We start from the raw sequence: 23,852 nt of genomic DNA, 5'->3' as shown, positions 1-23,852 counted from the left end.
CTGCCTGCGAGGACTAGACCTGCTGTAAAGCCGCACCTCGTGACTCAGTCATGACTGATGAGTGAGCTCCTCCCAGTGTCCCAGTGCCTGCTGTGTGCCAGGTACTGTGCTGGGCCCTGGAGCTACACAGGTCAGGATTTGCAACTCTTAATTAGCCTTTGGTGCAAGGGCTCATTCAAGTTTAGGAAGAGGTCACTAGAGGGCAGGGAACTGTGGAGTACAGCCGGGGGCAGGCAAGGCTAGGGAGGGCTCTGGAGAGGCCGAGTTTGAGCTGAGTCTTGGAGGATGAGCATGGGGTGGGGGTCTGTTAGGAATCAATGTATAGGCCCAGGCTCCTGGTTGGATGAGAGGCTGCGGAGGAACGAGCGTGCTGTAATAGCACAGTCAGTAACTGTGGGCCATCTTTTGTCCTGTTAATTAACTCTCTGTACTTCGCATTTACCTGTTGTTAACAAAGGTGCTTAGCCACTCGTTTGCTATCTCAGGTTGGTTTATGTGGTTGGCAGCCGGGTTGCTGATGATCTGAGAGCTCAGGGCAGAAAACGTACAAGCTCTTACCACGTGTGAACTGAGCTGAGTCACTCTTCACTTCCTTGTTGAGGCTCAGACACTGTCCTGGATCCCAGAGGTGTTTGGAAAAGGTAAAAAGCACCAGCACCAAGCAGGTTGCCCTCCAGGTGCCCTGTCTCTTGCTTCGATAGTTTCTGATTGGACCCCTTTAACCAGCTATAAAGGAAGGCTTGAAAATGATGGAAATAACTATCTACAAATAGCATCTTTAAGGAGAAGAGTTAGAAAGAAACAGAGCAAAGGGGTAAGGGGCACTAATTCCCTTCTTGGCTGAGCTTACATCACAGTCTCACACTGAATGGAGGAGGGATCCGAGTTTGGAAATAAAGGGGACAGAGTCTGAAGCCAGTAGTGGAGAAGAGGGCTCTGACTAGTAACTGCTGGCAGGCCAGCCTGCAGGAAGGACTGTGGGTTTTACAGAATATCAGTCAGGTTCTGCCAAAGAGACAAGGGAACCTCACAATGACACCTGCGTTTTTGTTTACAGTGATACTTTAAGTACACATTTCTCTTCTACTTCCAGACAGGGCTTGCATTACCTTATCACGAGATTTCATAAAATAACGTAGTTAAAATACATTTTCAAACAGAGAAGTTAATAAAATCACTTAGTGTCAGAAGCTAGCTGTAACAAGAACACAGAATAAAATAGGACTCTGGGTTTTACCTTTGAGTTTCCTAGAAACCACAGGAGAGAGAAAAGGAACATGTAGTTTGTAAACAGAAGCAGCCGATACTGATTGAAGCCTTCCTTCCACCTCCCGCACTGTTGGAGAACGGCTCCGTGCATAGGCGTGGCGCGTGGTGTCGGCAGGCGATCTGGGAAGGACTCTAGCCTGGGGCTGCCCTCATCTCTGGCTGTGCGAGTAGAGGTCGGGGTGGGGGGGGCTCAGGTGGACGTGTCAGAAGTGTGATGCCTCCTATCCCGACACCAGTGCCCAGCCTGATCCGCTGGCCCGCTTCTTGCTCCCCTGTGACTGGTCAGATGAAGAAGCTTGCCTCAAACTTGTCCCTCCAGCTGCAGCCCCTGTGGGTGGGCTCGGACTTGGGGGTGGAGGTGAGGCAGGGCTCGTCTGCGGGCCTCAGGCTCACCTTCGGCAGTGAGGTCTGTGAGCCGGCCGTGGCTGCGTGGCTCAGGTCACTTGCCGGCTCCTGCTGCACCCCGTGCTGTGAGCCGCCCGGGGCTCTGCCAGGGCAGCCTGCCCTGCGATGGACGCTTCTCCCTGAGCCCGGGCCTAAGATCGGGCTGATGTTGGCCATGGTGACAGGAGAGGGCTTAGTGGCTGGCAGAGGTGAGGCAGGCTGGGTGGGGCTGTGCCTTCCCATTCTCCTCCCAGAGCGGGACATCTGCAGAGCTGCCGGCCCACCTTCTTGGTGTGAGGACATGGCCCCTTCTGCAGTGGCGCTGAAGTACAGCGTGGAGCTGTCCTGTCCTTCCCCTGCACTGGGCCACCCATCTGCACCCCTCCCCTGCACCTCAGAGACAGCCCCGGCTCCTTCCCCTGGGCTGCCCTCCTGCTGTGTAGCTGACAGCCTCTGGGCAGGAGCTCTGTCATAATGATTGCTGGCAAAAGAGACATAACTTGAGGTTTCCAACAGGTCAGCCTCCACTCTCGGGGCAGCTTGAGACTCAGAGCCTTTCTCTGAGGCTAGAGGTTCAAGGGGTGACAAGGGAAGCTCTTGCTGGGGAAGAGAGGGCTTCCTCTGCTGGTTGCAGTGCTGGCTCACCCCCCACGTAACGGAACAAAAATGGCTAGGATTGTCTTCTCCAAAGACTGCGTAGATCTTAGACACATTTCCTGTTTTCAGGGCAAGTTTCACCAACAGCCAGTGGTGGTGACTGAGGAAAGAGTCCTCCCCAGCAATTTGGCTTTCCAGCCCGGCCTCTGGGGGACCCCACTGTGGGCTGGGGGCCCTCCCCAGACCTGGTAGCTCGTAACTTTCCTCCTGGCCTGTGCCCTGGCTCTCTGGTCTCTCCCCAGCTGGACCCAGGGCCCCGGGAGAAGAGTCTCCCTCTGCTTTATCACTCCCCACAACGCCGCAGGACTTCCGTACAAAGCTGAGCCAGATGTCTGTGGATTTAGGATGTAGCAGGTTGTAATAAATTACCAGCGAGGCACCGCCTACAAAAGAAGAAGAAAAAAAAAGCCCAAGGTTATGTTCTTTGAAGTCCTGCATCCTCCCTGGGGTTTGCAGAATTCCAGGTTCTAGAATTTTGAGTGGAGTAACATCATTTGGAATTCAAAACAGGACTCTTGTTGGAGCAACAGAATTGGATATTTGGAGGGAAGATTTAGGTACACTCTAGCTCCCAGAAGCTGCAGGTGTTTCTAGTCTTGGAAATGTAATAAAGTTTAAATCCTATGCATTCTATGACATCTTTGCTGAGGGAGGCTCCATTTAAGTACTGGGTGTGCGTGTGTGTGCATGTGTGACTGAGGGATTTGGTAGAAATGCTACTTCTACTTTCAAACAGCTGGATGGATCAAATACTCAGAAATCAACCATCCACACGCCGGGTGACAGACTCCAAAGTGAGGGGAGGGGTAGGTAAGGAGTCATTTCAAAAACAAGACCCAGATATCAAGGAATTTCCATGAGCAACAGCAATACTTCCTTTGTGCACAAACATCTTAATCACATTGTTGTCAGGTTAATTTATTTTGATCAGAAGTGTTGACTACAGCAATAATTTATTTAACAGAGCGTTCCAGCAATCCTCCCACGTTATTTCCAGCTTCCTGTTGTACTGGACCAAGTGCCTGGTTTCAGGGCGCTTGTTATAAACAGTGAGTGTGAAACCTGACAAAGCCGGGGAAGCATCGACAGGGCCAGGAAATCATAGCAGTGGAGCTAGAGGAACCTCCAGACATCCCCTCGCACCCTCTCGGAGTGTCTTTGGGGGAATGCAGCCAGAATTCCCACGTGATGTGACCGTGTGTTGCCTCTGGGGGGAGGGCATGGCTCAGACCACCTCTACACATGGTTCTGAGTCCTCACAGTCAACTGTAGGCCTTACCCTACAGTGAGCCTCCCCCTCCACCCTGCACGTCCCAAGTACATGTGTTCAACGAAGACAGACTTCCCTCAAGGCCTGTGGTTCACAGGGGTGTTGGCTGCAGCCCCAGGCTGGCATGCAGGAGGTACTCAATACATGTTTGTCAGGGGGCTCAAGATGGGAGCCAGACACTTTCAAGCCTGTGCTCCTCTGACGATAATTACACCCCATCTTCCTGCAGAGGATGCTGTCCAGGGCCACCCCAGGAAGCCGGGGAGAAGGACCAGCAGGCTGGGCTCTGTCTGAGCCCCTCAGGCCTCCTGAGCCTGGGGTGCTGACCCTCGGACCTGGCCCCCCCATCCCCAAGTAAACACACAGAATGAAAATCCCTCCTCCCTGGAGCAACACTGGGCGGGGAAGCCAGCGAGGCGGCCCCCAGGAGCATCACACATTCTTGGAATGATGACCAACACTGGTTTTCTAATCGGAGGGTAAAAATATGTCAAGTAGATGGGAGGAATCGTTCTGCCTCTGACCCTGCTGTGCTCACAGAGCTCAGTTAGGCCTCCCGAGAACCGAGAAGTCCTTACGAGCTGTTCAGCCTCCCAGCTGCAACGGCCCTTCCCCCACGTGTCGAGCGCCCGGGCCCCCAGGAAGATTGCTTGGGCAGAGCCAGGAGCAGCGGACTCGGCCCTGGGAGGGAGCTGGCCGCTTCTCACCTGGGCTCCAGGGTCCTCAGCTCTGCGTTTATGTGCACACTAGTGCCCTGCGTACAAATGATGATGTGGAAAAGGACAACTCAGATGTCCTTCAAGGGCCGGCAGACTGGGCCTCATCCAGACCTCGGACCCGGCCTCAGCCACAAAGGAAGGGCTGCCCTGATGAGTCTCCAGGAGACTGTGCTCAGTGAACCAAACCAGCGCCCAGAGCACATGTACCATTCCAGCCATGTGACGCAGTGGCAGTGACAAAATTATAGAAATGGAGGGCAGGTTAGGGGTCGTCGGGGATTACAGAGCAGGTGGGGGTGAGAGGAAGTGGGCGTGGTTATAAGAGTATCAGAGGGTCCTTATGGCCACTGAAATATTCTCTGTGTCTTGCAGGTCTTGTCGGTATCCTGGTTCAGATGTTCTGCCTGCAGTTCTGTCAGAAGTCACCACTGCAGGGACTGGGCAGGGATGCAGGGACGTCTCCTTGTTCCTCCCTCCCTCTCCTCTCTCAATCTCTTTCATGCACAACTTTGAAAAATTTCCCTGTTCTTGACCTTAATATCTTCCATTCATCCTCCTAAATCTGTCTCCAAAGCTATCTCCTTGGTGAATTACTATTCACACATCTCCAGTCATACTACTTGTCCTTGTGTCATTTCTTGCTTTGTGCTGTTAAAAACGTTTTCAAAAAGATTTATTGATGTAGAGTTCTCTGTATGCCTTCTTAAAACTTCAGTGATCTCAAAAAGAACAAGAAGTTTAATTTGAAAAAGGAGGGCAGACTCAGCAAGCCCTAGCGAGCCACGGCCCCTGAAAGCTGAGGGAGGGGCCAGAGCCAAGGCCCAGGTGGCTTGAGGCGGCGTTTGTGAATCTGCTCTGTCCCGGGATAGTCTCTTTCTCTCCAAATGCTTGGACACTCCAGGGCATTTCCTCTCCCTGGTCAGTGCTACCCACACAGGCTAGTCCAGCCCCGGCTGCTGACTAGTAAAAGGGCCCTGCTCCCCGATAACACACCCATTCCTCGGTGTGAGGGGCCGGGGCTGTCCGTTGGCACCTCCCCTCCCACATGCCTCCTCCAGGCTGCAGGTGATGGGGTCCGGGAATGCTCTGGGGCGAGCACAGGAGCTCCAGGCCATGAGTTGCTGGACACAGCAGGGGAACCTCTGCACTGGACTGAGCTTCAGAAGCACAAGGACCAGCCTGAGACATGCAGGTGCCGTCCTGGGCAGCCACAGCAAAGGCTTGCCGAGTGAGGGCGCTGTCATTGCTGAGCCAGGACCTGCTGGGGGCCGGGTGGGGGGCAGGCTGACAGCAGGGGTGCGTCTCACTTTATTTTCCAAGTGCATGGGAGGAATTCTGCCTGGGAGCGCACATTGCTGTGTTAAATCAGGCTAGTTAACACGGTGGGTAAAGTACACACCTTGAAGTCATTCATTCATCATGAAATGTAAGTGACTATCTAAAACCACCAGGCCCTGTGCTAGACGCATGAGTTGGAGTGGCTGTGAATCCCAGCTCTGCAGCTTCCGGATGGTCCGACCCCGTGGGCGTCACTTAACTTCCTCTGTGCCTCCTAGGCTGGGGCTAGTTCAGCCCCCTCTCCTAGGGCTTTTGTTGAGTTATAGCACACGTGTGGGGTCAGGAAGACCCCTGCTTTGCTCCCTCCCCACCCATCCCTTGTTGCTGCTGTGGGAAAAGAGAGGGGGGTCATGTCCTTGACCCCTGCCCTTGCTCCAGGGAGGGCACCCCCCAACGAGGCAGCCCCTGCTGGTTTGTGGTTCTGACCACAGCCAAGTGAGGCAGATGAAGACTGATTCAGTTTCTTGTGCCCTGGTGGGGACGGCCTTGCCACCCACAGTGCAGGGAGCCTCCTTGGTCTCCACCAACTGCTTCTGAGTCCCGTTTCCTGCCTTTGGAGTGAGTTTATTGTAAATAAGCAGGTTGGGGTGAGGAGGGAGGGGATAGGAAGGTGACTTCGGGTCTTACCAATCAGAAATCCAGACAAGATTCCTGCTATGGCCCACAGGCTGGTCCACGACGCTCCCTGGAGAAAGTCTGTGGCCAGCAGCACAAGGAGGAAGTTCTCAAGCAGCATAATCTGTGGGACCAAAAAGAGTCACCACACCTGGTCAGGTCACATGGCCTTGGGGATGCTCCCATCCTGCAGTCCTCTGCAGCGTCCTTCAGGGCTGGGGGCTCTGACCTCTGTGCCCACCAGGGCTCCCACTGCTGACTGGGCCTCCCAGAAGCAGAGTCAGGGTCCAGTGAGCCTCTCTGGCACAGGGGGACTCTCCCTGTTCTCAGTGCAGCTCACCGAAACATCTGCAGACCTGTAAACCCCCAAGACGTGTGAGGGCACTGCTCACAAGGGTGGGGGTTTCCCTCTGGTGAGTCCGGTAGGGCTGACAGGAGACTTTTATTTCCTACTTTATATGCTTCATAGTCTCATGTTAACTGAGTGTATGTGTTTTATAATGCAAAAATTAAAAGTATCTGCAGAGCTCATGGTGACACTGAATTCTGGTAAGCCAGAGTCGCAAACTTTCATAACAACTTCAATTTTTTTCCCCAAGTATTTGCCTGTTTCAAGGTAAATTTGTCCCGAGGCCAGCAGGTGGCAGCAGGGGAGGCAGGCTTGCTGGCGGAACGGCCTTCCTCTGTGGTCCCAAATAGTGGCCGCTCTCACAGCTAGGTGGCCGTATGAATTTGCTTTCCAGTTGTTAAATATAAACATGTATTTCTTTAAGTAAACAAACTGGATGTAATTCAAAGATAATATATTTAAATACTGTATATAAGACATTAAAAAAAAACCCCGAAACTAATATGATTATGTTAAAAGTCTTCAAAGGTTTGCCACAGCCACTCACTGGCATTATTTTACTCTAGAAAGGTCAAATAAGGGGACAATAAAAAATGGCATTAGGGGCTGCTTAAAAATCCTAAGAATCCCATCCCCCCACACCTTAGGCTCTGGACAGCTGTGTTCCAAGGGTTCAGCAGACGTTTCGGCACTACACAGCACTGCCCGTCAGCCCAGTCCGCTAAACCTGGAGGCGTTCCCTCTCTGCTTAAATCACCCACATCTCATCAGCCGTCTGGTCCTGTTGAGTCAAACGCTTAAAGTTTGTTTCAGATCTATTGCCTTGTTCCCGTCCTTACTGCCATTTCATGGTTCTGAACCCGTTACTTCCTGTCAGGGTCTGACTGTCGCCTCTGTCTTCACTCTCCCGCTGCAGTCTCTCCTCCATGCTGTTGTTAGGGTGACCTGTCTCACCTGCAGAGCAGACCTTGTTGCCTGCCTTAACGCACCTCGGGATAGCCCCACCTCCACGCTGGTGGTGAGGCCACTCCTTGACGATGCAGGTGTCCTGTTGACAATATGTCCGATTCTGCCACCCAGAGCCCTCTTCCGGCAGGCTGACCTCACAAGCACCGTGACAACTGATGTCATGGGTCAACTTGACTGGGTTAAAGGAGGGCCGGATAGCTGGTAAGAGTGTGTCTGGGTGTGTCTGTGAGGGTGTCTCAGGAAGAGACTAGCACTTGAACCAGTAGACTGAGTAAATAAGGTCACCTTCACCGATGCAGGTGGGCTTCGTCCAGTCTGCGGAGGGTCCTCATGGAACAAAAAAGTAGAGGAGGAGGGATTTCTCTTTCTCTCTGCCTGTGCTGAGACGTCCATTTTCTGTCCTTGGACGCCGGAGCCCCTCGTTCTTAGTCCTTTGGACTTGGACTGAATCACCACTGGCTTTCCTGGTTCTCCGGCTTGTGGAAGGCAGACCCCCATAACTGCCTGAGTGAATTCCTGCAATAAACCTCCTCTTCCATATCTGTGTGCATCATCCTATTGGTCCTGTGTCCCTGGAGAACCCTGACAAATGCAGTGACGCTCCACTGATGCAGACTCTTTTCTTGACCAGACTTGACTCAGACAGGCTCCTCCAAGCCCTCTTCTCGACGAGGCCTCAGCCTTGGCGTATACAAACTGTAGGCTCGTAGCAGAGATGATTTCGTCCACCTCTCCCACGTTGAGAGCCCTGAACAAACACAAACGTAGTTTCTGACAGCTCCAAGGCAGCGTCCCTAGGGCAATGGCCTGGCCTCAGTTAAGCTCCTGCCTAAGAAAGCTCCATGCTGCCGGGTGCACTTGGTTTATTCTGGCCGCAATCTGGTGATAGGTTGATAGGCCCTGAGCCCCTTCTCAGGGGCAGTTACTTTAGAAAGCGTGCAATTATAAATCCCTTCTCGGCCCCTTGGAAATCTACCACCCAGCGCCGTCTTCTCCAGGACCTGAGAGCTGTCTCTGAAACACAAACCAAGGGGGCAAGTCTCTCTCTCCTGGCGCTAAGGTGCGTGAGCACTGCCTTCGGTCATGAAGATGGGGGAAGTGTGTTTGTGCTCCTGAAAAGTGCCAGTTTGCGAGCCAGACGCTGCAGTCACATCAAGCACCCTGTTCACTCCCCACTCTGCTCTAGCCCCCCTGTTCCCCACCTCCGTTCTCCCTTTAAAATCCGCAGTCACCTCTGCACAAATTGAGGGCGGGGTCAGTCCACGCTGGACCCCCTTTCCCTGCTGCAACTGACTTAGTAAAATCTGTTATCACTGCCTTTAACTGGTGTCCGGGTTTGTCTGGGTACTGTCCACATCTCCTTTCCTGTGGCCTCCCCCATCCTCCGTGGTCTTCATTTTGCTTCATCAGCTCTGCCTGAAGTGCCCCTCTGCACCCCCCACCCCATCTCCTCTTCCGGCCAACCGTCCTGTCCCTCAGGACCCAGCTCCAGTGTCACAGCTGCAAAGTCTTCCCCGATTTTCCCAGGCCCTGCTCCTCCGTCAGCCTCTTGAATTCCTCTGGGGTTTGATAACACCATTTCTCCAGTCACGGGGGTTGCATTCTTGTGCTGTGTCCCTGCGGCCTCTGAGCCTGGACCTTCTCACACTCTGGTGTCTGGGACATTTCTCGCACGTGCAGGAAGCTGTCTGTGCCTCTTTACGTGAATAATCAGTGACGGTGGAGGAGGCTCGGCCGGGCTCTCTGACATTCACAAGTGATGGGGGCTGGTTCCCACCTCTGAAGAGGAGCAGTGAGCACAGGGGAGCACTTCCCAAATAGGCTGCATCAGCACCACTGGACCCTGCTCCCAGAGCCGGACTCCAGGCCTCACTCAGACCTGTGGGATCAGAATCGCCGATGAGGCATCTGGCATCTTTAGAAGACCTCCCTGAGTGTCCCTGACAGCCAGCCATGCTGAAGGGTGGCTGCACAGAGGCCCCCGAGGCCCCTTCCCACTTGTCCAGCTGTGGTGGCTATGGGCTCAGCCTGTGGCGTTAGACCAACTGGATTTGAATCCTGCCTCTGACTGAGGAGCTGCCTGACCTTCAGCAGGTTACTTAACCTCTGTGTGCCTCAGTTTCTGCATCTGTAAAATGGGCTGCATCCCATTGCCTTCTGTGAGAAACAAGTGAGCTTAGAACAGTGTCTGGTGCATGACAATCCTGCCCCAAATGTCAGCTGTTACAGGTGATCTACTAGGATTTTCTGGACCAGAAGATGAGGAAAGGAAGGCATAGGAGGGTGGGAACAAGTCCTAGTGCAGAACCTTGACAAATAGAAATGCTTCATGCGTTTGTTGAATGAATCAAGGAAAGAAGGACTCCAGAAGTTACTGCTTTGGCCCGGGGACACGTGTGCCCTCATATAAGCAAAACCATTCCTCATTAAAAAACAGAGCTACTATAAGCAGCCACCAAGCCCATCTTCCTTAGAAAGTGTATTCTGTGGTCTTTTTGCTTCTGAGGCAAAAAAAAAAAAAAAAAAAAAGTAGCATTAACACTTTCTTTGCTAATAGAACACAATTTACCCCAAAGGAGTAACTTTCTTTTGGGGTCAGGGCTCATGCATCAACACCAGGGAAGGTGCCTGTCATTTATTTTTTTAAAATAATTTAGCTCTCAGAGTACCCCACAGCCAGCATGTCCCAGGCACCAGGCTCTGCTTTGCTCTTGTCACCTGTCATTCCCAGCAACAGCTGTTTGGCAGATGAGAGCACTGGGGAAAAGTCTGGAGCTGTCCCTCCCATGAAGCTCATGAGGAAGAAATCCTGCATCACACCTCAGATGCTGGAGCTGAAACCCATGTTCTCCCTGCTTGGCTGAGCGTTTGAGGTCTGGGCTGCAGGGCCATGCCCTCCACCCGGTCAGTGGCCTGACCTACTATATATATATATATATATACAACAGATAAACAGCAAGGTCCCACTGTATAGCATGAGGAACTATATGCAACACCTTGTAATGGCCTGTAATGAAAATAAGAAAAGGAATATATATATATATATATATACACACACACATATATATATATATATTATATATAATAGAATCACTATGCTGTACACCATAAATTAACACAATATTGTAAACGACTATACTTCAATAAAAAATAATAAATGGAAAAAAAAAAAGAAACCCGTCATCACCACTTGCCATGTAGAACGTGGCCATCCTGTTTCTGGAAGGGCTGTCCCAGAAGTCGAGGTAGCAGAGGATGTACACGGCCCCCACAAGCAGGTTGAACAGCCTCCAGTGCCAGGTGCCGTCCACGATGTCACTCTGCTGAGCCACAAGCCAGAATGTCATCACCAGCCAGTGGGCACCTGGAAGGGGAGGCCTTGGAGGTCAGGGTCCTCGGTGCAGGGAGACGGGCAGGGGGTGGGGCAAGGATGCGGAAACCCAGGACCCGTCACCGTCTTCTCTGTTATGACTACATCTGACTCCGAGGGGTTGGTGAAAACCCAGAAGAGATTCAGGGGACACAGGAAACCAACACTTAATTTTGGCACATAGTATCTCATTTGGTCCTCACAACAGGTAGCTGACCTAACAGGGAGGAGCGTAGACCAGCTTCGGTAACACTTACCAAATATTCTGTGCTTATGACCGCTTAGCTCCAGAATGTGTTTAAGGAAGCAGTTACGAAACTGGTGACCCACTATTTTTAAGTCGCTACTTTAAGGGCTAAAACCCTCCACATGCAAAGAAAACATCTGCAGCAGCCCAGCTGTAATATTTATGTCTGTATTAAAGAGGAATAATATAGTGGGGTTTGAACCAGTTTTTTTAAATGAATTTTTAAAAAGCTAATCTCTTTAGGAATACAATTTCTTTCAAAAATTTCTCTTTTCTGCCAATAAGTGTATCAATGCTTGCTTTAGGTTCAAACCTAAGTATTTCGTGGTGCCTCCAGTTCTCTTTAAACAGAATACACTGTTCCTTTGTGTAGACCATATTCTCTGGGGACCGGGAGAGGTCCCCTCCAAGCACCCTGCTTAGTCAGACTCCCTGTCATCACTGGTCAAATCAGGTTCGGCTAGACTGAGGGCTGAGGGAGAGTTTGGGTTCAGTGGAGCTGTCCTGTTTGAAACAGAGAAAATAGCCAAAGTTTGGCATGTGAGTAAAACAGAGGGCTTTTGGAGTCTATGAGCAACAGCATCGTACGTACTGTAGGTTTTTGTCCTGGGCCAGGGCAGGTGGGACCCTGTGCCTCTCTCCGTTTGGGTGACAGCTTCACTAAAGATTTCAGCCCATGATACAGAATGTGCAGCCCTCACAGCAGCTGAAGTCGTGCTCTGGAGCTGGCTGGTCCTTTGAGGGCTGGGCCAGCTCAGCTGTGGGAGCGTATCTCCAAAGAGAGCCCCCGCAGCTCCCATCCTGGACACTCATGGAATTGGGTCGGTTCCTCCACGTTCTTGAGCCTGGGCCGGCTGAGAATGCTGTGCTGGGTAGGACACAGCAGAAGCCATACTGATCCAGAGCTGGGCCAGCAATGAGAGGACTGGCAGTCTGCACCCGCTTTCTGTGGGAATTGTCAGCTGCTACATCTGACTCCAGATGGCTTTGCTGAAGAGAAAGGGTGGAGAAGCCCTGGGTGCCAGACGTCTGAACGGCCAGTCTGGTGGAACCTCCCTCTGAATCCAGACACCTGTGGGCCCGCTGCAACAGTGTGAGGCCCGCCCTCCCAGGCAAGAGCGCCCGGACGGAGCCTGGCCAGCTTTCAGAATCAGGGATATTGATCACAAATGGTTCTTTTGAAGGAATCAAGTTGTGGGGTGACTCACCACACAGCAGTAGACACTCGGAACACAAGCACAGCTTACCTCCGACAACCAGAACCCAGAGGTGGTAAGCTCTGAAGAACAGAACCAGACTCAGGACGCGGGATCCCAACATGCCCATCCTCCAGAGCTGCTGGCAGCCGAGGGCCGTCCAGGACATGGAGAGGCGGCCTGGCTTCATGGAGCCCAGGAGGCGGGTGTAGCACACCAGGGCCCAGGACAGCGCCAACCAGGAGCACAGGACACTCAGCCCTGGGAGGGAAGGGACAACAGTGGTGTTTACAGGACGCCTAGCCTCTTCGTAAAATCTGACTTCACAGAGGGCACCATCACCTCTGTGCAAACACGCACGTCTGCCTGTGCTCAGGAGAACAAGGCTGGGCAGGAGAGTGTCCTCTGCACAACACACGGGCCCCTTCCCCAGCCGGTGGGCTGGGCTCCCCTGTGGTCGCCCTTTGAGAAAAGCTTCCAAGTCATGGCTCCTTCAGTCCTTTGGTTTATGATGAAGCAGATCCTAAAGGCTCTGAACCTGGTGTTCCATCCTGAAAGTACTTGCCCTCCACCCCACACGAAGGAGGTTTAATCAAGGAAATAAGACCAGGACAGCCAATGGTGTCAGGCGGTAGGAGAGAGCCTGTGCCCCGGATTGAGTGCCAGCGGGAGACGCACGCTTGCTGGGCCTCACTTGTTCTGTTTCTACGGCTCTTGAGGCCTGAGCCTCTGGCCGCGCTGAGTTGGTCCCCCTGAAAAACGGACACACTGATCTCACTGAGTGGCAGCATGTGGTACCTTCCCAAGGTGCCTTCAGGTAATGTGACTATCTGCAATTTCTGTCTCAGGGACTGACCCCCATGGAGGAAGCTAACTCCTTGGGAACTCATCGCCCCAAACAAAAGCCAGTATTAACCATCATCTTCTGTACTATAGTGAACTTGGGCTGCCCTAATTCTCCCTAACAGGGGAAATCTTAGATGGCTGGTCTTGGCTAAATAAGGCATTGGTTTCTGTCCGCTGGGAGAAGTTGGGCAGTCTGTGGTTAGTGTGGACGTTACTCACCTGGCACGGTATCGAAGTCCGAGGCGAGGAAAACATATGTTTGAAGCAGCAGGTGGGGCCCGACCTGAAGCAGAGCCTCCAAGAGGCGCAGGGCTGACAGGTCGGCCTCCTGTAGCAGCAGCTGGCCCCGGCCGGAGGCTTCCCCTTCCCTCGATGGAACAGTGGACACGGCGTCCCAGTGCCTGGAGCGGGGAGGGCGCTGGGACTCAGAACCACACTGTGACAGCTCAAATAAGACCCCCCTTTTCAGATAGCATTCTGGGGATGAACCCATCACCTCTCCACACTGGAGCCCCTGAGCTCTGACTCCAGGCTGAAGACAGAGCTTCTAATCCAAATGCTGCAGCAGGTAACCCTGCCCAGCAAGGCCTGGCCAGTGGACCACACTGTGCACGTGTGGGAAGGGAGGGGCGTCAGGAGCCTGAACCAGACAGGCTTGCTGAGGGCTCTCTCTGAGTTCTGCAAAGTTTGGGGCTAACCCTGAACCCCTCCCCCACTCCAGAGCCTCTTGGGATGGGAATTAATTTGCTCGATAAATGTGTGTTGCTAGGTACACTGTCATCCTTGCTTTAGCCCATAAGGAGGTGAGAAAACTCATCCTCGTCCTCACAGAGTGTAGAACCTCGTGTGCCTCTGAAAGCAGGACAGGCCGAGAGCAGCACAAAGAAGGAGAGGGGGAGTGGCTGGGGCCTGGCAAGACCCAGGTGGCTGGCACAGGAGGGGAGGGAGGGCTGAGGGGGCCCAGGAGGTACACCAGGGCCCTGAACTGCAGGTTATGGGGCCTGGATTTTGCTCTGGAAAGCTGAATTTGGCAGAGATATGTACGTTGTGTTTGGGGTACCGGATGAGTGTGTATGTGTGTGTATTAGAGACTGAACATAGTCCCCCAGATTCGTATGTTGAAGCCCTGACCCTGTGTGATGGTTCTCGGAGGTGGGCACTTTGGGAGCTGATGAGTTAGATGAGGTCACGAGGGTGGGGCCCCCATGATGGGATTAGTGCCCTTGTAAGAAGAGGGGGGAGACCAGAGGTCCTTCTCTGCTCACATGCACCAAGAAGGACACAGCAAGAAGGTGGCCGTCTGCAAGCCCTGAAGAGAGACCTCCCCAGGAACCCCATCTGCGGGCACCTTGACCTTGGAGCTCCCAGCTTCCAGAACTGTGGGGAAATAAATGTCTGTTGTAAGCTGCCCAGTCTGTGGTATCTTGTTATCTCAGCCTGGAGTAGGACTGTGTGTGTGTGTGCTTAGTGAAGAAAGGAAAATCAGGAAGAAACTAATATTATAATTCCAGCAATAATCAATGAATAAAAACTAATGAAGTTTAAGTTGGAGGAGCATTATGGGTGGAAAGGAAGGTGCAGGTGAGGGAAATATTGGGGGAAGGTTAGGACCTGGTGACTGATAAGGGAGGGTGAGGGAGGGTAACCGATGGCTCTGGGGCTTCAAGAGTGAACGACTTGGAAATGGTGATGCTGCTGGCAGAAATAAGCCAGTGTTAAAACCATGGGGCTGCCGGACTGGCTGGGGGTATGACTGTCCTCCGAGGTGAGGATTTGAGGACTGCGGGACACAAAGAGAGAGTTCTGGAGCTACCACTGATGAACTCGGACTCGGGAACAGGGAGACAGCAGGGACCAGGGGACCAGAGGAGACCGTGGGAACAGGACCCTGGGGACTGTTCTCACTGAGGGGCCTGGACGAGGAGAAGCCAGCAGAAAGCTTGGAGGAGAGGAGCAGGAAGTGAGGAGGGCAGAGCACCCTCCGAGAAGGATGGCCGACATCCCGGGCAGAAACCAGGCAGCAGCAGACGTGTAACAGGAGGCTGCCGGGTTTGGGGGTGGCCAGTTGCCATGCAGCCTTCTCATCGGGAGGCAAAGCTTGCCCTGCTGGCCAGCAGGAAGGGCGGGCATCGTCGTGGGGTCTGCAAGACTGGGCTGCCCGACCACCGGGACACACCAGCTCCCCAAGGAGGGTCCACCTTCCTTGTGCCCAGGAAAAGGAGTCAGCGCAAGAGAAAGAAATTAGGAAGTGTTCCTGCTTCACTCTCCGTCCCATGAAGCCACCCTAGAAACCCTTCCTGACACTCCCATCTCATGAGGGCCACCGGAGGGGCTGTGGGGCCCCATCCCTTGCCACCTTGAGAATCGTGCCTGTATAAAAACGACACGACTCCCTGGGGACACTCGAGTGCTGGGGACTTCTGGTTTTTGCAGCAGTTTCCCCCTTTTCCACCCATGTGTCCCCCGGGTCCACTCATGAGCAGGAAGAAGGTGGTCACAACACCCACCTGCAGCAGGAGCAGGAGTGCCCCCCTAGTCCAGGTGGGGTCGAGAACTTCTGTCCAAGTGGAGGAAAACTGGAACTCATTTCAATTTACTGACTCCTGAATCAGAGCTTGAAGCACCTTTCAAGTCCCTTGAGACACCCACTCCCTCTGATCTGCAGCCAACATTTCTACAGCAGCCAAAGCAGAGGGGGTCCTCTTTGAAATGGCTTTATTCGCGGTATGGAGGGCCCAGGAAAGGAGCTTGAGAAAAACAGTTTTCCTCTTTCATGATTTGGAATCCTGGAGGGAACCGATTTCTTACTGAGTCTTTGAAGCCATGATCTCTGACCCAAACATAATGTTAAGAAAAAGCATATGGAGCCAAACATGGGAGCTTCCCTTTTGGTCTGGAATCCTGGGGACAACAGACTGGTCCCCTTCCTTCCCTCCCCACCACCTCCATTCATTCAATAAGCATCCTTATTGGGCTGCTCCCACCTGCTGGAGGCGGCAGAAAGCGCAAACGAAATGAAGGAGGTCCCCCAGGAGCCCAAGATTCAGTTGTGGATAGAAAGCCATATGCACGTGTAAAGTTTTAAGTAGGAAGAAAAACGTGACAAAATGAGAAGGGTGGGAGTGGTCTGAGGAGAGAGGACGCCAGGTCAGGTAAAGGAGGGATGGGCAAGCTTAGGACGGAGATGAAGCTCAGGGAGCGTGTGTGGGGTCAGCGGGGCAGGAGGTGGTCTGGTCTGGGGCTGGACAGCAGAGGCCTCTTCTGGTCCAGCTGAGGAGCTAGGCTTCCCTCTGGGAGACGGAGAACCAGTGGGAATGCGATTCATCTGGTTTTCTGAACCGGGTTTCTGGACCCGTTGCAGGGAAGGAACTCAGGCTGGGATCACTGGAAAGCTGGTGGGTTGGGGGGAATCCAAGTGAAAGCTGAGGCACGGTGGGTGCAGGAAGTGGGAACGCCTGGATCACCAGCTCCCATCAAATTCTGGCGAGATCTGTCCTCGTGGCTGCTGCCTCTGTCCGGGTCCACATCCTTCCGGGTCCTCAGCAGCTCCCGCCCAGATCTCTGGCTGCTGGCCTGGTCCTTGGACCCTCCTTCTCTTCTATGTCCTTCACTGTCCCACAGCCATCTCTCTAAGGGCCTCATTTCACCAGGGTATTCCTTTACTTAAACCTTTCCAGTGGGTCTCAAACCCCTTACCTAGTGGACAAATTCCCTCATGGTCCAGCCTAGTCTGTCTTAGCCCACATTGCTCTCATCCTGAAAATCTTTCCCCTGCGCTCACAGTACAATAAATTTCTAGTGTTCCCAAAACACCATTTCTGGCACTTCTTTCTGCCTCTGCAACAGCTGTTGCTGTTTTCTGGGTCGAAAGTTCTTCCTCCTCCCATGTGAATTAAAATCCACTTCATCCTTCAGCCCTCACGCAAGGGCTTCTGTGCCTGGGTGGTGGTTCCAAACAGTGGCAGCATCAGAGTCACGAAGAGGGCTGTCCAATGACAGGGTGCTGGGCTGCAGCCCAGAATTTCTGATGTGTTTGGAGAACTAGGAGAAGTTTGCCGTGATGTGATGTGGGTCCAGGTGCAGCTCGAGCATTTGCGTTTTTAATGAATTCCGCGTGGTGAAGATATCGCTGGTCCAGGGATGCACTGTGGCAATCCTCCAGTTTCCAGCATCCCGTGAACATCTTTTTGTTCTTCTGATACAGCTTTGCCCCCAATTTGGCCTCAGACAGTGTCTTAACCACGTGTGTCCCTAGCGCCTTTGGTGACACACAGGTTAGTGAATGTCAACAAATAGATACCGAACATATTAAGCCGTGCTGATGGTGCTCTGAGATACCTAGTTGCCCTACGGCAGCGTGAACTGAAAATTGACTTTGTTAACACGTTAATTAAACTAACTTCGGTCTTCGGAATGAAGTTTCTCAGCAAGCTCTAATCCCTTTTCATGAACAGCTTAAATAAAAAACCAGACTTTCCCACCTCAGCTGGAATAGTCTATCATAGACCCGCAAGGTGAAGAATGGTGATCCTTCTCTCCATCTGAACGCTTTCTGGCAATGTGAAAGCTGAGACAGCGAACAGTTGAGGTTTCCGCTATGGCTGTACTTTTTTTTTTTTTTCCAGTTCTTTTTATTGTGGTAAATAAAATGCACATAACATACAACTTAACCATCTTAACTATTTTACGTGTACAGTTTAGTGGTATTAATAATTTAAATTTAATAACATAATTTAATAGATTATTAACGCTTTGCAGTAATTCATAATGTTGTGCAATCATCACCACCATCCGTCTCCATAACGCTTTTCAACTTGTAAAACTAAAACTCGGTCCCCATTAAACAGTAACTCGCCGCCCCTTCCTCCCCTGGCCCTTGGCAACCACCATTCTACTTTCTGTCTCAATGATTCTGGCTACTCTTAAGGACCTCATATAAGTGGAATCATACAGCATCTGTCTTACTGCATGCTTATTGCATCATGTCCTCAAGATTCATCCATGTGGTAGCACATAACAGAATGTCCTTTTTAAAGGCTACATAATATTTCATTGTACATGTATACCACATTTCGTTTATTCATTCACCTGTCAATAGACATTTGTGTTGCTTCACGTTTTGGCTATTGTGAGTAATGCTGTTACGAACATGGGTATACAGACATCTTCAAGACTCTGCTTTCAGTTTGTTTGGATATATACCCAGAAGTGGAATTGTTGGATTATATGATAATTCTATGTGTAATTTTTTCCAGGAAACAGCATATTCTTTCCCACAGAGGCTGCACCATTTTACATTTCTACCCACAGTGCACAAGGGGTCCAGTTTCTCCACATCCTTGCCAACACTTGTTGTTTTCTGGTTTTCTTTGATAGTAGCCATCCCAGTGGGTGTGAGGTGGTATCTCACTGTGGTTTTGATTTGCATTTCCTGGATGGTTCGTGGTGTTGAGCATCTACTCATGTGCTTATTGATAGGGCTGAATTTTACAAACTTTTAAATATTACATTTACACCCATCTATAGGAAGCTTGCCTTACATATCCTTAAAGCTCACCTCAGCTTTCCCTTTGAGAACTTTTAGCTTTCACTAAAGAAAAACTTCCAAGACACATGCTGAGGATGTGATGCGTTAGGTATTCTTCTGCCGTCCCATGCTGTTTTCAAATGGATTTATAGGCTTACAATTTTTTTTAATGTTGGTAACATATAGCATTAGAGTGAAAGTATAAAAACAAACTAGGAAAAAGTAAGTGACTTTGTTTAGACAAGTGGTCACTAAATCAGTCTTGAACAGTCACTTAACCTTAATATAGTCCGTGTTATTTGGAATTTAAAAAGGAATACATTAATGTTCTAAGGCCTTGCATTTTTTATAAGCTATTTCACCTCACAAGGTTTGTGTTTTATTGGTTTTTCTGATATTAAGTGGATTCTGCGTTCCGTTATGAAGTCACTTAAAGTGATCCCTTTTAAAATGCTGTTTGGGATTGTGCAAAGAGAATTGGCTCCTCCTACAGGCACTTTAGCTGAATTGCAGTTTGCTCAAAGGCTGCTTTTCGGGCGCTGATTGGGAATCAGTCTTGCAAAATTCTATGAGGATTTGCTTAAAGACACTCTATTACCCAGTGTTTTCTTCGTGAGAGCCCAATATGCTGGTTCCAGGATGAGGAACAGATTTCTTGTTTTCTGCTTTAAGTTTCAAAGCTTTCTTCTAAGGAAGTAGATTTCCATTTATTTGCTTCATTTTTAATTTCAGAAACACTGCAAACCGTGTAGCTTCTTATGCCTGCACTGACTGTTCCAGAACTCAGAGTTACCTTGTGGTTCACCTTGAATAATTGTGTATTCTGTCTTTATCATCTTTTCCAACATTTCCTGACTTTTCTCACTTCTTTTTTGTTTGTTTGTTTCTTTTTTTTTTTTGTCCTTTAAAATTATATGTTTAGTCACCTTAACGTTTTTTAAAATAAGAAGAGATATGGACAGCTAGTTGTTTTTCCTAATTTCTAATTTTCATGTCTCTCTTCACTAACCATTTTAGTTTCCTAATACATTTCACATTCATTGCATCATTTGAGAGGTTTCCCAGTGAAAACAATACCTTATCTGCAGTGGTGGACCACAGGTGAGCTTGCTGAGCACTCGGCCCATCCCGTTTATGGAAAAAATTAGCTCTGGCACCCAAATGGCTTCTTTTTGCAATATAAGCTTGTTACAGATGTTACCAGGCCGATTCCACTGCTGAGCCCGTGGTTAAGCCTGTGCCACCTTCCTGGACTGAGGAAGCAGGTGTTTACATGGAATGGTTGACCAATGAATTGAAACAAGAGCAAGACAGAATTTTGCCCAAGTCAAGAAAAGGTTTGTGAAGGGTTACACCTTTTTCTAGAAGGAGCCCCTGATGATGCTCAAGAAAGTACAGGCTGGGCGAGGGGACCAAGATCAGAGCAAAGATTCAAAGAGTTGGCTTCAAATATCCTCCCAACCCTGCACTTCTGTGCCCCTTAGGATGGAATACACATAGGCAGAAGAACCGCCCTGTTGCACGTACAAAATCACGCTTCGGGGGTGAAAGGGGCTGCCTGTTCTTACCGCTTCCACACGCCAAGCTGTAGGAGGTGCAGCACCGCCAGCAAGCCGTGACCTTGATGTCCATCTTCTCGGAACCACAGATAGCTCAGGCCCTGGACCAAGAAGCCAGGCAGTAGCGCGGAAAGGGTCAGCCAGCCCCAGAGGAGCCGGCCTGCGGTGAAGTAGTAAACCATGGTGCAGAGGCCTGGGGACGAAAGAGGAAGCCCGAGACCATTAGTGGGAAGCTGGGGGGTGCCTGGGTGACCAGCCAACACTGCCTCCCGCCCCTACGGCCAGCAGGGCTGTCTGCTGGACCCAGCGCCTGAGCTGGCAGAGCCAGCAGGCAGTCTAGACGGGAGTGAGGCTGAAAGTGCCAGAGCTTCCAAAGGATCCCAGATACCAGACACCGTGGTCGTGTAGAGGGACTGTTGGATCACCCAGGACAGCATGCACAGCAACCACCTGTTACTTAGTATGTGCTCAGAACTGTTAAACCTCCTGTTGGGGGACTGCTTCTTCATTTATTTTATTTTTGAGAATTGTAGGATACGGTAAGAGAGGAAAGAGTCTGACAAATCTAGGTTAGGATCTGCACTCCCTAATGACAACAGAGGTGAGTGGTTGCATCTGTCCAGTACTGAGATTCACAGGGATCGTTTCTCTTGACTGTTGCTTGGGTTTTCCCATGTTAGAGTTTAAAATGGATGTACCGGCACATAAAGCTGTGATCAGTAGCAGGAGAGCGCCGCCCCAGGTACAGACAGGAACCCTGCAGCTCTGCGCGGAGGAGCCAGGGCCTGCACAGCCATTCCTCCTTGCTCTCATCACCCAGGCAACACACGGCAAACCAGGGCCCTCAGGCACAGAAAGCCTCTGGGGGAGTCACTGCCCTGCCCACTCTGAGGCATGCTGAGGCCCGTGCCGTTCCCGGTTGGGGCTGGGGAGGAGGGGCCGACGGCCGCAGGACCACCTGGGCTGGGTGCTGAGACCTGGGGGTCCTGTCTTGTCTTGGCCCTGCTCGGTGGGGGCGCTGGACAGGGAGCTTTGGAGGGAGCTCACTCTGGCGACTCCTCTGTGCGCCTTTGAAATCTCACGGCGGGAGTGTCCAGGGGGACCCAAAGGAACTACTGTTCACACCAGGAACCCCGCCAACACGGGGGCGACAAGTCTCTCGCAGCCGCAAAGTTCAGAGCCAGCCGCCCCGCCCCAGGGTCCTCAAGTGCGTGCGTGCTGAGGAGGGGTGCGCAGCCCTGGGGGTCCAGCTGCTGGGGCCGCATTAAATCCACCTCGCTACCCTGGACCCGTGGGGATCGCGCGAAGGAAGGCGCGTCTGCAGGGGGCCCGGCGGAAGTGGGAGGAGATCTCTGCTCCGGCTCCGAAGGAGTTACAAGTTCAAACTGAAAAGGCGCTTAAAGGCTTTGCCATCTTGCTCCGCCTCGGCTGGCGAGACCGCGCTCCCCGCAGGGCCAGGGTGTCCCCAGCCAGCAGCAGCCTGCCTGGGTCTGAACAGCCCTACAGAGCTCCGCCGAAGCCGAGCCCCGTCCCGCCCGAACCCGGCCCCCGAGCGGCTTCCCCCGCCGCTGAGACCCCCCAGGCCGGCAGGGTGGCATGAAGAGCAGGGCGCACCGGGGCCCGCATTCAGCACCTCTGGCACCTGCGGCACTTTGCCGAGTTCAGGAGGCCTTTATGGAGGGAAGGGCGGGATACACGAGCCCAGGTTCCCGGAGAGGATCACGCATCCGCGGGGGAAATCGTGCATCCGCAGGGGAGGGGGTCTCATGCACGGAGGAGGGAGACCATGCATCCTCGAGGGAATCACGCATCCACGGGGGATCATGCATTCGCGGGGATCCACTAAGGACTGCGCGGGTTGGGGGCCACCGTGCGTGCCTTGGCGCGCAGGGCTGGCCGCAGGCTGGGGCAGGCTGCCGCCATGGCCGGGGTGGTGTGTGGGTCCCCGGCGTCAGGATGGATTGGGGTGTCGGAGAGGTGGGCATGGCAGGCGCCCAGCCTCGGATTGCCCCGCACTCACGCGCGCTCTGCTCGGCCGCCAGCAGCAGGGCGGAGAGGCCCAGGACCCCCGCGTGCATCCTCCGCGCCGGCCCCGAGGCCCGCGCCTCGCGCCGCCGGCCCGCCTCCCGGGCCCCCGCCCCTTCCCCTCCCGCCGCCCCGAGTCGGGGAGGTTTCCGGCCGGAGACCCGACTGCAGGATGCTTTTTGGCTGAGCCGTTAAGGCGTGAGGTGTCTCATTCTGGTTTATCCTGAGTGGCTTAGAGGGGAGATGGGGAGGGAGGGAGGCAGTGTTTTTTGAATCCTAAGCAGGGAAAGTACGGGTTAGACCCGGCCTCTTGATTTGCGCAGAAGCGGTTTCTCTGCAGTTCCTCAACCTTATAACGGGCCTTCGGAAAGTACTATGAGTCTTGGGACCGCAGCTGGGTTGGTCAGGAGGTGGTTAAACTGGCCACCGCCTCTGGGGCGTCTGAAAGGCACTCGGGTTAACCACTAGTCAGAGAGCACATGTACGTCAATGGAAGGAGTTGGATTAGAGCCATAAATTAGTCTTTCCGAAATCTTGCAGGAGATGTTAACTGGAGTCTTTCCCTGTATCTCACCCTCGAATCCATCGCAATCTCTGTTCCCACAAAAGGTTTTTTTTTTTTTTTTTTTTTTTTTTTCACAGGGGCTTGAGTGTTAATCAAGATTCCAATGTGCAAGAAGTAAAACTGCTCGCTGGAAAACCTCACAGGATATTGTCTGTCTGTCTGTCTGTCTGTCTATCTATCTAATCTACCTACCTACCTACCTACCTACCTACCTACCTACCTACCTACCTACCTACCTACTGTATAATTTAAGGAAGAAGTGGTATTTAGACATGGTGATGCCAGTGATGAAGTTGGGGTCTTTAACTTTTAAAGTGAGCAATTAACCAAACTATCCCTCCTTTTTATTTTGGGGGAGTTTTCTGCCTCCATCCCTGAGGCAGAGATTTGCCACTTCCAAAGGATCTTGCTGCTCTGATCCCACTGGTTTAGCGAGGTGGAGAACTCCCTCCTTCCCTACCAAAGCCCTGCAGTGGAAGAAGTCGCAGTGGAAGAAGTCACAGTTGAAGAACTTACCATCTTGAAGGGGAAAAAAATAGGGTTGCATGACCTAGAGGAACCTATAAATCAAGTGAAGCTACAAAACTCATGATTATTTTCCATTTATCAAAATAAACTGCAAAGTCAGACATCTTTCGTTATTCCCTACAGTTTCCATATGATTCTTATAAAATGCTTCATTTCATCGAAGGTAATGTTTATTTGTCCTAAGAGGCTTCCCTCTCCTCCCCATGGCCAGCTTCCCACTCGCTTCTCTTTTCTGGTTTTCTCATCAGATCTATGAATTCTGATCTTCTAGGTCTGTCCCCATTTCAGAGTCTGAGCTCTGTGATACAGATGGTCAAATGCCGTGTAAACCCTTGAAGTCTCTTCCCTCTAAATCAATACAGGGAAGCAGGTTTGCACTCTGGGTTTCCATACCTTCAGCTTCACTTTCCACAAAACCT

At 51.9% G+C, this 23,852-nt stretch overlaps 1 protein-coding gene across 1 annotated transcript; it reads right to left on the bottom strand.

Annotated features, from left to right (window-relative positions):
* Positions 1–96: 96 nt before the first annotated feature.
* On the bottom strand, positions 97–22,418 carry XKR5 (XK related 5). Its single transcript, XM_031440368.2, has 7 exons — positions 22,336–22,418; positions 20,325–20,508; positions 13,449–13,630; positions 12,435–12,644; positions 10,765–10,934; positions 6,265–6,376; positions 97–2,693 (listed from the first exon to the last, which is right to left on the bottom strand). Exons 1-7 carry the CDS (start codon positions 22,391–22,393, stop codon positions 1,552–1,554), a joined length of 2,058 nt encoding a protein of 685 aa, XP_031296228.2. The 5' UTR covers positions 22,394–22,418; the 3' UTR covers positions 97–1,551.
* Positions 22,419–23,852: the final 1,434 nt, after the last annotated feature.

The sequence above is a fragment of the Camelus dromedarius genome, chromosome 22 (assembly GCF_036321535.1).
Source record: "Camelus dromedarius isolate mCamDro1 chromosome 22, mCamDro1.pat, whole genome shotgun sequence".
NCBI lineage: Eukaryota > Metazoa > Chordata > Mammalia > Artiodactyla > Camelidae > Camelus > Camelus dromedarius.
This window is presented reverse-complemented; position numbering and strand designations above follow the sequence as displayed.

Coding starts and splice junctions, on each gene's coding strand:
- XKR5 (XM_031440368.2), bottom strand. CDS start 22,393: ATGCACGCGGGGGTCCTGGGCCTCTCCGCCCTGCTGCTGGCGGCCGAG. Junction 20,509..22,335: donor GGCGGCCGAGCAGAGCGCGC/GTGAGTGCGGGG, acceptor TTTCGTCCCCAG/GCCTCTGCACCATGGTTTAC. Junction 2,694..6,264: donor CTTGTCTGGATTTCTGATTG/GTAAGACCCGAA, acceptor CTTCTTTTGTAG/GCGGTGCCTCGCTGGTAATT.